The sequence below is a fragment of the Humulus lupulus genome, chromosome 6 (genome assembly GCF_963169125.1).
Source record: "Humulus lupulus chromosome 6, drHumLupu1.1, whole genome shotgun sequence".
Classification (NCBI taxonomy): domain Eukaryota; kingdom Viridiplantae; phylum Streptophyta; class Magnoliopsida; order Rosales; family Cannabaceae; genus Humulus; species Humulus lupulus.
This window is the reverse complement of record NC_084798.1, coordinates 45,504,760-45,516,622: the sequence shown is the minus strand read 5'-3', so window position 1 is coordinate 45,516,622 and position 11,863 is coordinate 45,504,760. Positions and strand designations below refer to the sequence as shown.

The 11,863-nt window shown below is 33.2% G+C and overlaps 2 protein-coding genes across 2 annotated transcripts; both read left to right on the top strand.

Moving 5' to 3' along the window:
- The first annotated feature begins 1,585 nt into the window (after positions 1-1,585).
- On the top strand, positions 1,586-9,276 carry LOC133782128 (transmembrane 9 superfamily member 1). Its single transcript, XM_062221331.1, has 12 exons — positions 1,586-1,824; positions 3,342-3,537; positions 3,624-3,728; positions 5,263-5,280; positions 5,392-5,489; positions 5,583-5,735; positions 5,880-6,014; positions 6,128-6,294; positions 6,809-6,903; positions 7,072-7,445; positions 8,087-8,360; positions 8,731-9,276. Exons 1-12 carry the CDS (start codon positions 1,726-1,728, stop codon positions 8,796-8,798), a joined length of 1,782 nt encoding a protein of 593 aa, XP_062077315.1. The 5' UTR covers positions 1,586-1,725; the 3' UTR covers positions 8,799-9,276.
- A 643-nt stretch (positions 9,277-9,919) lies between these two features.
- Positions 9,920-10,832, top strand: LOC133782129 (ferredoxin-like). Its single transcript, XM_062221332.1, has one exon. It carries the CDS (start codon positions 10,136-10,138, stop codon positions 10,589-10,591), a length of 456 nt encoding a protein of 151 aa, XP_062077316.1. The 5' UTR covers positions 9,920-10,135; the 3' UTR covers positions 10,592-10,832.
- Positions 10,833-11,863: the final 1,031 nt, after the last annotated feature.

Here is an 11,863-nt window from a genome sequence, read left to right as displayed (position 1 = left end):
CAGATTGCAGTTCTGTCGGGACAGAATCCAAACTTGTCACGACCGAAACTGAACATAATAAAAAGACAGTGCAAAACAATAAAGAACACAGCGAATTTTTACAAGGTTCAGAAACCCTTTCGGATAACCTACTCCTTGGGGCCACGCGCAGAGAATAAACCAATTAGTAAAGAAACAATGTGTACAAAAGCATTGACTTAAACAATGTAAGACTCCCTCTTAAACTATTGCCGCAATCTTGTTGTACTCTTCACTACGAATCTGATTTGATGAAATGTTGATTCTCTTGAACTCCCTTCAAAGAATAGCGAATGCACACTTCCTCCCGAAGTGAGACTTAGATAGAATCCTCTCTCGAAGATCCTTATGAACACGTTCACACTAGATACTATCTGTTTACAATGGACTAGATAGATATCCACAAGTACACTCAGCACTCTCACAAAGATTAAGGTGAACAAACTTAATCTCTACAAATAAAGACACTCTTCAAAATAACGTAATGTTTACAAATATTCAAAATGGAAGATGTGAAAATTCCAAAGGCCTTGGCAATATATTTATAGGCAAGGAAATCGTCCAAGCCCATCATTTTCTGGTATCTTTGAAATCAATTTACGAATTCCTTTGATTAAGGAAATCAGCCAGCCAGATGAATTCTGTGTCGACAGAAAAGGAAACTGATGAGTCAGCAATGAAATCAGTGTTATCTGGCAGAACGAACATAGTCATTTCTTTTGACCATGTTCATTTTCGATACCTTCTTTATTCTAGAATAATATTCTTTATTCCAGAATAATTATAATCCCTGAACATAATCTCAAGATAATTGCAAAATATATTTTTACTAAATATTGAATATTTGTGATAAATAAAGTAAAAAATATATTCACACTTAAAGATATTTTCACACTAGAAAATCAGCTGAATCATTAGATCAAGAATCAATATGGATATGCTACTGATTTTCCTTAATTACTTTAAAATATTTTGTCTAAAATAAGAATAGCCAATAAAGAACTTTACATGTTCTTTCCACACTCTAAATATTTTTTTAATTTCTTGCCATTTGTGAATAAAATTTACAAGTCCACCACTGATTCGTTGAAGTTTATGAAAAGAATTTATAGTGTACGGAGGAAAGCTCAATTTGCCATATTTGATGAAAAAGATCGTAATTTTTATATAAAGAAATATGGTGAAAGATGAAAACAAATCATTAGAAAGATACCTAGATTTGGATTTTAAATTTATATGGTATGGGTTAGACTTATTTCTTTTATTTATTTTTCTTCATGAGATTTTTTTTTTGGTCAAAATTCTTCATGTGATTAAGTTGAATGACATTAATATTTTTTATTTTAAAAAACAAGGGAGAGAATTCTCCCGTGGAATCAACGGCAAATTAAATGGTTGTTTTTCATTTTTCTTCGACCACGAGAAGTCGAGACGAATGGGGATTGGAGGATCAATAGTTTGGTAAACGCGGGTACTGGGCCGGGCCTATCTGGCCCAGGCCCAAATAATACCCACCAATAAATAAAATAAAATAATCAAACGCGAAATAGAAAATAAAAACGTTGGGAAGTCGCAAGACTCCTTTTCTCGCTCTTAAAAAGCAAGCTAAGATATATTAATACTCAGACAAGACAGAAATCTGAGTACAGAGCCGGAGCCTCTTATCGATCTCTGACCGTCCAGATCCCACTGTCGCCGGCGATCGCCATGTTCTCCGCCGTTCGATCTCTCCCTCTCTTCACTTTTGCTTATCTTTTTCTTCTTCTTCTTCTCTCGCCGGTATTCGCTTCCGAGTCAGATCACAAGGTAAGCTTGATCTACTTCTTTCGCCCCGACAACTTAACCTAATGTTTAACTATTAGATCTTGTTCTTTATGCCTCTCTTGTCTTCGAATTTCGTTTGGATCTATGGATTGTTACCCGTTTTTCTTCTCTACAATTGGGTTCTTTTGCTTTTTCTTTTTTCTACTTTCTTCAAGCGTCGGTAGCCGTTAATTTTTGTTCTTTTAGCTTGATATGAATTTTGCTAAGCGAATTTTGTGAATTTGGGGTAAGTGGAGGAAATGGGGACATGGGTGTTCTTTGTCAGGGTTAGATCTCAACTGCGGTTTTCTTGTTTTAGTTTTTGCCATCGTTCTTTATATAGTTCTCATGAAAAAAAGAAGAAGACCAGTGCTAGGCATTACACGTGGGAGTATGGCTGAGCGTCATGGTTGAGCTGCTGTCATTGTTCGGATCATGCCTAGGAGTTTCAGTAGGATTTGGATAATGAGTAGTCTATGAGTTGTTGGTGATTTCTTGTAGTTATGGTGATGTGGGTTTTAATTTTTCTCAATGCCCGAGTCCTGAGCTGTGATGTGGGATTTAATTTAATTTTTAAGGCACATTTGCTTTGTTTTTTTTTTAAATTAATTAACAAGTTATCAGTACAGAGTTTGATTTTTCTCTTGTAAATGATGCGAGATGGCTGATCTACAATCGATGTAGTAGACTATGTTACAAGTTGGATCATTATCTAATCCTGATGATGGCTTAGTGGAGGAAGTTGTAATTTGTAAATCAGACTGCTAAAATACACAATTAGACTTGGATAGATCCGTGCTTTTGCTTTTGCTAAAGCATTTGATGAAACTTTTGTTTTGTTTTACCTGTTTAGTTGCTTTATCCTATTGGTTTTAACATATAAAAAGGAGAAATTAGGGAAACCTTAAGCTGGACTGAAAATATTGGGGCTATTTAGGAATGCGTCTTCCTGTTCAGTTTTTATTTTTATGGTTTTTTTATAATGTATTTAACTCAATGCCTTTAAATGAGTGTAATCTGATACCATTTCAGTTATTCCTAAATATAAAGATGTGATAAATAGTTTAATGGAGTATTGTTGTTCTCTAATTTAGTTAGGGGTTGGAATTTTTTTTTGTAATTTGTTAACTTACAATCCTTAAGTTTCTTTCATATTGTGGTTATTCATACCACTTTCTCTTTGTATTTACTTGGCAATCAATAAAATATTGTTTCTTTTAAATAAATAAAAATAAAAAATAAATGTGAAGGCTTTTCACGGTTGATTCTAAGAAATTTTTGAGCGCTTGTTTTGCATTTCATCTTTCCTTTCAGCTGGAGCTGGTTGTAAATTTCTGTCTGCCTTTTATGCTTAAAAACCGTGGTTGTAAAGTTTAATCTAATAAGTTTTCCCTCCTATCTTGTGGAAAATTTGTGTAGTACTGCTTATTCTAGATATTATATAAAGTAGTTCAATGTTTTATTGTTGCATCTAATTCGATTCTTATTTTCACTTATATCTGTCTTGGATTCTTTTGCAGTATAAAAAAGAGGATGCAGTTACACTTTGGGTAAATAAAGTTGGTCCTTACAACAACCCGCAAGAAACATACAACTATTATAGCCTTCCTTTTTGTCATCCGGCTGGAAGTTCTGCTACTCACAAATGGGGTGGTCTTGGTGAGGTCTTGGGAGGAAATGAACTCATTGAGAGCGGGATTGAGATAAAGTTCCAACGTACATCCACATCCTTATAATGTCTTAAAGTTATATGCAGCTGATTAGATGAAAATCAATCTAGAGAAATTTTATTGTTTTTGCAGAAAATGTGGAGAAGACTGTCATTTGTACACTTCAACTCAATGAAGCAAAGGTTAAACATTTCAAGGATGCAATTGAGAATAGCTATTGGTTTGAATTCTTTATGGGTATGTTCTGTATATATTCTTATTTGACAAAATTCTATTAATGCTATTATAGTACCTATTGGCTTAGATTAGTTTTAAGTGGTATGCTACTTGGTGCATCTTGAATGGCTACTATATTTCCAAATTTATGGCAAAAAGCAATTGAGAATCCTTAGTCTTTAATGTAGGTAGTATATTAATGCATAGCAGGAAAGAGGTTCTTCTAAAAAAGAAATTGAAAATTACCTGATTAGATTTTTTGACAGTTTGTTTTGCATATAATGCCATAGAAAAGTCGTTTAAAATAGCTATTATAACTAACTATGTAAGATATTTGTGGTACATTTGTACTTTTGTTGTAGCTAGTAGGTGCATGGTTTCTGAAAATACATAAAATGAATCTCATATTCGAAAAATAGATCAGAAATTGTGTGCATATCGATAGAATGTGGTTAAGAGGGCAGGAGGCAGGGGTGCAATATTGTAATGAAATGGTTAATAACTTACTATTTGATATTTCATAGTAGTTTGTTGATATATTGTGATTGTCAGTTCTAAGTACTGGTTTAGGGTTATCAAAGAATGGTACTTGCAATTTCTTAATTTCTTGCTGCAATAACTACATATATACGAGGATATGTGTAGAACATAAAATGAGATTTATACTGCATCGTTTGGGTAGAATATTTGCATAAGTAAATAGAGAGAAGTTGTTTTAACGATGCTATTGCTAGTTGAGAGTAGTTAAACAACTAGGACGATTATTTTATCATTAAAGAATTGAATTGATTCTAGTCAGCCAAGTTGAATATGCTCTGAGCATATTGATTGATATCACAATAACCATGTTAGAAGATGATGAATTTTGTTCTTTTGGTGATGGTTAATGTAGTGAAGTGAGTAATCTTTCTATTTACATTACCTGAATTGCCCTGGAAGAATTTGTCTTCTTTGGAAACTGTCATATTTATTTAATCTTTTGTGAGTTTGTGAGTGAGAAATAATGGAATCACATGCTGAAGTGATGCTCATAGTTATTTTAGACCTTATTTTATTAATATTTTTTTTTGGGTGGTGGCGGGGTACCATTGTGAATGAGAAACATTTAGATTGACCTGTGGATCTAGTTATCAGTTTCAGTTCTGAAGACAGTGTATAATGTTCTTGATGCTTGAGATTGACACAGCATCTGAATTCTTGCAAGTTGTGAAAGAATTAAGAGGGGATGGCTCTATTGCTTATATACTTATTGTTGATTGGCGATGGATGTGCTTCTTGCCAACAACTGAGGATATGTGTTAGCTTTACTCATATTTACGTTACATATTTCTGCACAGATCTAAATATAGTGTATTGACTGAATTTTCTCTACATATATGAATTTTGTATGATTGTATCCATATGTGTTGCTGCCATATTTATTTTTTTTCTCCATGTCATGCCTTTCCCCCCTCCATTCTCTTATTTCCAGACTGATAGTGCTAACTCAATATTTCTTTTGCATTGTTTGATGCTATATCTACCGTGGTCTTCGGTATGTTACATACAAGTTCAGACGATCTACCATTATGGGGTATGGAGTAATCTCATTCTTTAACTATAAAGTTTCAAGTTTCTTAAACAGTACTCTGGAATTGCTAGTCCTTGTGATTAATTTTTTTTCCTCCTTTTTGTATGGTTTTAGGCTTTGTTGGTGAGTTGCATCCGGATAAGAACAGTGATAATGGCAAGCATGTGCTGTACACACACAAGAATATTAATGTTCAGTATAATAATGATCAGGTTTGTTGGTCTTTAATCCCATGTCATTTTCTACAGTTAGCTGTTTTAGCTGTCATATGCTCTGTATCATGGCTAAGCTTTCTATACATGTAGATAATACATGTGAACCTTTCTCAAGAGAGTCCAAAGCCTTTGGAAGTTGGCCGAACATTGGACCTGACGTATTCTGTCAAATGGACTCCAACCAATGTCACCTTTGCACGTCGGTTTGATGTTTATTTGGACTACCCGTTTTTTGAGCATCAGGTAAAATATAATTAGGGTCATTTTCTTTTTTTATGTTACCTCATATTGCTTTGTTACCAGTTTCTATGTAATCATGTATGTTTTTATAAAAGTAGAGCTCGGGTTTAGTGATTAGTCTCATCTGTTCATCATCTTTTTGTGCAGATCCATTGGTTCTCAATATTCAATTCATTCATGATGGTTATATTCCTCACTGGATTGGTTTCAATGATATTAATGAGAACTTTGAGGAATGACTACGCGAAATATGCACGAGAAGACGATGATCTTGAAACTTTGGTAGGATAGCTTGATTTATTCTTAAATTCTTTTTTTTTTTAGTAATTTTCTATCTACAGGGAGACTAGTAGATTTTAAAATGTGGTATTGAACCTGTACTTTTCACTTCTCAGGAAAGAGATGTAAGCGAAGAGTCTGGCTGGAAACTTGTTCATGGGGATGTTTTCCGGCCTCCCAGGAACTTAGTGATTCTTTCCGCTGTCGTAGGAACAGGTGCCCAGTTAGCATTGCTTGTTCTCCTTGTCATCTTGTTGGCAATTGTGGGAATGCTATATGTTGGGTAAGTAGACAGCTTATCAGAAGATATTGAAAGTCATTGTTTTGAGTTTTACTTTTACTTTTAATCTGCCTTGGCTGAATGTTATTAATATTATGGCTAGTTTGCATAATTGTTTTGCATTATGACTGTATGAGCATGGATATAAGATAGCCTCCAAGTATAGTTAGAATTGGCTATCTATGACATAAGCTCATAGATAGCCAATTCTAACTATACTTGGAGGCTATCTTATAAAACCTCCAATTTTAATATGAAGATATTAATAATTGTTGGGATGGATCTCATTATGGACTACAATGTGCTCTATTTTAGCTCCACTGTTCTTAGAAAATTATGTAGTTTCTCTTTTTCAAAAAGAAAATTATGTAGTTTCTAATAGTAATAAGTCATACTGCATGGACATCTGCATATGTCTCTTCTATCAAGCTCATTGTTATGGTACGACCTTATTTTTGTAACTATGATAGGAGCAGTTGTCTAGTCTTTTGTGTCTTACTCATTTTTGGTCTTTCAGGAGAGGAGCAATTGTTACAACGTTCATAGTATGCTATGCTCTTACGTCATTCATTTCTGGTTATGTAAGTGGTGGGATGTATTCGCGACATGGTGGTAAGATTTAGTAATTGGTCTACTTTTTTATTTTATTTTTTCCCCAGTTTTTGCTAGCTATGTAATGGTGTTAAAAATTTATCTTTGGGCTTCTGTAGCATGTTTTATATGGTTATTCTGATTCTGTCCTGGCCTTTTTCTGATGTATAATTTTAAAATACTTGACAGGTAAAAGCTGGATAAAGTCGATGATTCTGACAGCATCCCTATTTCCATTTATGTGCTTTGGGATTGGATTTATCTTGAACACAATTGCCATTTTCTATGGGTCTTTAGCAGCTATCCCATTTGGCACAATGGTGGTTGTCTTCGTCATTTGGGCTTTCATCTCTTTTCCTTTGGCACTTCTTGGTACAGTTGTTGGAAGAAATTGGAGTGGTGCCCCTAACAATCCTTGTAGAGTTAAGACCATTCCTCGACCTATTCCTGAGAAGAAGTGGTACTTGACACCATCCGTAGTCTCATTGATGGGAGGACTTCTACCCTTTGGCAGCATATTTATTGAGATGTACTTTGTCTTCACATCATTCTGGAATTACAAGGTGCGCCCCAGAATTGTTTGCATAGTTAATATAATATTGTCATTAAAAGTAGCTTTAGATAAATTAATATTCAAAGGCAAAATTTTAGTTTTCTGTTGGTTTTCCTTGTGCGGATATTTCAACTATTGATTAGCTGGTAAGAGTAAGATTTTTGGATATCTTCTTCAGAGATTGATATACCTTTTGTTTTCATTTATTTACATGTTGAAGTTAGGGTTGTGAAAGCACTGGTGGGTATGTTAGATAAGATGCTATACTTACAACTTGGAATACAGCGTCTGTTTTTTTTTTCCCTTTTTTTTTCTTTCTAAAGATATAAACAGAGCATGAGGATGTCAACTTATATTTTTAAAATAAGTAAAAGGCTGTGGGAAGAATTAATATCTATCTACTAAATCATTGCCCCATACTTGTCGAAAAGAGTCACTTATACATAGTGTAGTAGTGTTCTGAGGGGCAGATATCAGATTCTAATATTCTAAAGAACCTGAGTATGAAATTAAGAATGAACACAACACTTCGTGTGCAGGAACTTAATTCTTATTAGAACATTGTACTTCAAGTGTTTTCCATTTTTTCTAAATTTCATTTAATGCATCCTTGAGCCTGATATTTTTGTCTTTATGCTGTGTGCTTAACAGGTGTACTATGTTTATGGTTTTATGCTGCTTGTTTTTCTAATTCTCGTTATTGTCACTGTTTGTGTGACAATTGTGGGTACATATTTCTTGCTGAACGCTGAGAACTATCACTGGCAATGGACTTCTTTCTTTTCGGCTGCTTCAACAGCCGTGTATGTGTACTTGTATTCAATCTATTACTACTACGTAAAGACGAAGATGTCTGGTTTCTTCCAGACCAGCTTCTATTTTGGATACACTATGATGTTTTGTCTTGGACTGGGAATCCTCTGCGGTGAGTTCTTTAAATTGTCATCAAATTTTGTGTCAATTTCTTTTTTGCATTTGATTTTATTAATGCACAGAATTTTTCTTTCCTCTGCTTTTAGTGGAGGGTTGAATTTAGGTGCTGGTTCACTGGGTGCTTTTTTTTTGTTAGTACTCCCCAAGTAAACATGGCACATTTAGGCGGGTCTTCTAATTATCTGTATATGAATCTGTTAATCAATTTTGTTAAATGTTTTGTATGCACGATAATTCCCATGGTACTTGATCTTTATGCTTTGTAGTGTGTCGCTAATCTCTAAGCTTGTTTTCTTTAGAAAAGAGGGAATCCAAGATATAAATTTGGTTTTTGTATTTATGTTGATTATTTTACTCTATAGGGGCTGTTGGTTATCTCGGCTCGAATTTGTTTGTGAGGAGGATCTACAGGAACATCAAGTGTGATTAAGATTTCTCGAAGAGGAACAACCTGATAGAGCTTCCTGAATTGCATTGTTGATAAAATGCAGTTGGAGAGGACAATTATTGGTCATATATGAAGAAGCCACAATATATTCAGGTTGAAATGATGGTGTTATTAGGATGAGGATGTATTCTTCTTTCTCTGGTTTTGGGGAAGCCTTGAGATTTTCCTCTTTTTTTGTTTTTTTTTTAACTTCAGTTCTTTTTCCCCGGCTGTAAGTGAAAGCCTTAATTTAGAATGATGAGATTATCCTATACTCTTAAGAAAATTAGCAAATTAGACTGTCATCTTATTACTTTTATCTTTGGACCTTTTTACATATAGGCTCTCCATGTAAGCACACTGCTATTGTGTCTCTCTACTCCATACTCTTGTTTTGCTATATATGCTCATCTTAGGAATGTATGAACTTAAAAAGGGGGGAGAATGACTTATCCAAATGAATTTTGTGCTTCTTTGTCAATGTAAGTTTGTGCAATTATAATTCTTTTGTACCTCTCTCTTCCTAATTCTCTGATGTCAAGTTCCAAATGTTACTATTGGGTACCCATTTAAAACTCAACTTGAGACGGTTCTGTTCTGTTCTGTTCATTTTATTTTTATTTTGTTTATATTGGTTGTGCTAGGATATATGGTTGGTTATTTAGTTTGCACTTAATAAAGTTTTACTAGTGGTAAATTTTTTAGTTGTCATGCTGTACCAAGTAAAAATATGGCTAGTTTGTGGACATGTACTTTCTCATAATTGTGCGTTAATAGTATATCCTATAAGAACATGAAGAAGAAAAGTCCTGGAGTACCTTTCATTTGTTGTTTTCATAACCATACTTGTAAAGAAAATGAAGATTACTATTTTTGTCATTTTTTCCTAAAATATGTGGTTGAATTTTGTCCTATCACACCCAAAAGAAGAGAAAGTAAAATATATATAAATTTGGTGAAACCTTTAATTGGACTTTTTAATCCATCAGATTCAGTCATCCATCTCAAATTTCTCAATGTCTCACTCACTAATTAAATAACTGATCATTAGCCTAAATCAATAAAAATATTTTGTAGGAGTAGATAATATAATAAACGATTGATACATGTGATTTCTATTATTCAGTGGATCATAATCGATAAAACTAGATAAAGCTAAAAACCACTAGCATTCTGCCACATGGCAGATAGAATCCTACCAGTGCACACCTCCTATTATGGCCACACTATATCCACAAGCTCCTCACTCGAAACTCAAACAGGTCTTCTCATTTTCTTAGCCTTTTCCAACCAAAACACCAAAAAAAGAAAAGAAAAGAAAAGGCTGTCAACCAAAAAAGATGGCCGCAACAACAGCAACAGCCGCTCTATCCAGTACTACCATGATGAACACCTCCTTTGTTAGGAGACAGCCAACGACGACCTCCCTAAGGGCGGTTCCGAACGTGGGACAGGCCCTTTTCGGTGGCCAGAAGGCGAGCCGCGGAGGGCGTGTGACAGCCATGGCGTACAAAGTCAAGCTCCTTACACCAGACGGGGAGTCTGAAATCCAGTGCCCGGGCGATGAGTACGTGCTGGACCAGGCGGAGGAGGCAGGCGTAGACTTGCCATACTCGTGCCGTGCAGGCGCCTGCTCCTCATGCATTGGAAAGGTGGTGGAAGGTAAAGTGGACCAGTCAGACAACAGCTTCCTCGATGATGAACAAATGGCTGAGGGTTGGGTTCTCACATGTGTTGCTTACCCTCTCTCTGATGTTGTCATTCAGACTCACAAGGAAGAAGAGTTTGCTGCTTAAAACTGCAACGCTACCACTCTTCATTCTCTTGGTTATAATTAAGCTATCCTTCAATTCATTTTCAATTATTACTACTTTTTTTGGGGCAACAAAAGGATTGGGAGGTGGATCTTTTTATTACAATATATCAACTTGTTGAGTCTTAATCGGCTGCAACACCACTTGTAGTGTTAATTTGTTGTTATTTTCGGCTTTAGTAGTGAAACTTCTCATTTTGAATGTAGTTCTAATTAATTGTCTACTTTCTTATATTATTTCCTTTGACAATTTGTTATTTACTAATTAGCGAATATACTTTGGGTTAATATATCACCCCATGTCTAAAATAGACAACTTTGGATATATTGATGTAATTGGCCTCCTCAAAAAATTCCTTCAACTTATTTTTTTCCCCTCGACAAAACCAACAAAATTATGCTGTCCCCAAATGATCCCTACCACACAAAATTTGACTTCACAAGTGATATATTACTTTAAATCACTTTCCCACTTTAATAGCATTCCTCCACATTAAATAATTTATCTATATATATATACACTAGATACAAACAATTTTATTTAAAAAATTTATTAATTATTTTTATTAAATTTATATTAATGTCGAATAATTTTTGAAATAAATATCATATTTTAATTAAATAATTTATTTAATTTTATTTAAGTTTATGTTTGTTCTAGTTTTTGAATTTAAGAGTGACAATAAGGAATTATATATTTAATATAATATTAAATATTAAATGTAGATTTTAAATTTAAGTTTCTTGCTAGTTTTTAAAAAAACAATTTGTTGCTAATTCACAGTAAATTATATTATATGTTTAATGTGATATTATTCGTGAGTTTAAGTTTAATTAAATTTTATTTAAGTTATAAAACACATGATTTTATTATTTTTAAATAATTATTATTGTAAAATATCTCAAAAATATCATATTTTAATTTGTTTAATTATTTATTATTTTTAAATAATTATTATTGTAAAATATCATATTTTAATTTATTTAATTATTTGTTATTTTAAATAATTATCATTATAAAATATATCAAAAATATCATATCTTAATTTTTTTAATTATTTATTTTATTTTATTTAAGTTTAAGTGTTTTCAAACTACAGTTAAATATAAGAATATTCTGTTAAATATAAGAATATTTCGTTAAAATTAACATTAAAAAACAGTTAAAATAAAAAATTTCAATTAACTACACACTTATTATATAGAATATATATATATATATATATATATTTATTGATTCCCTCACAACAACATA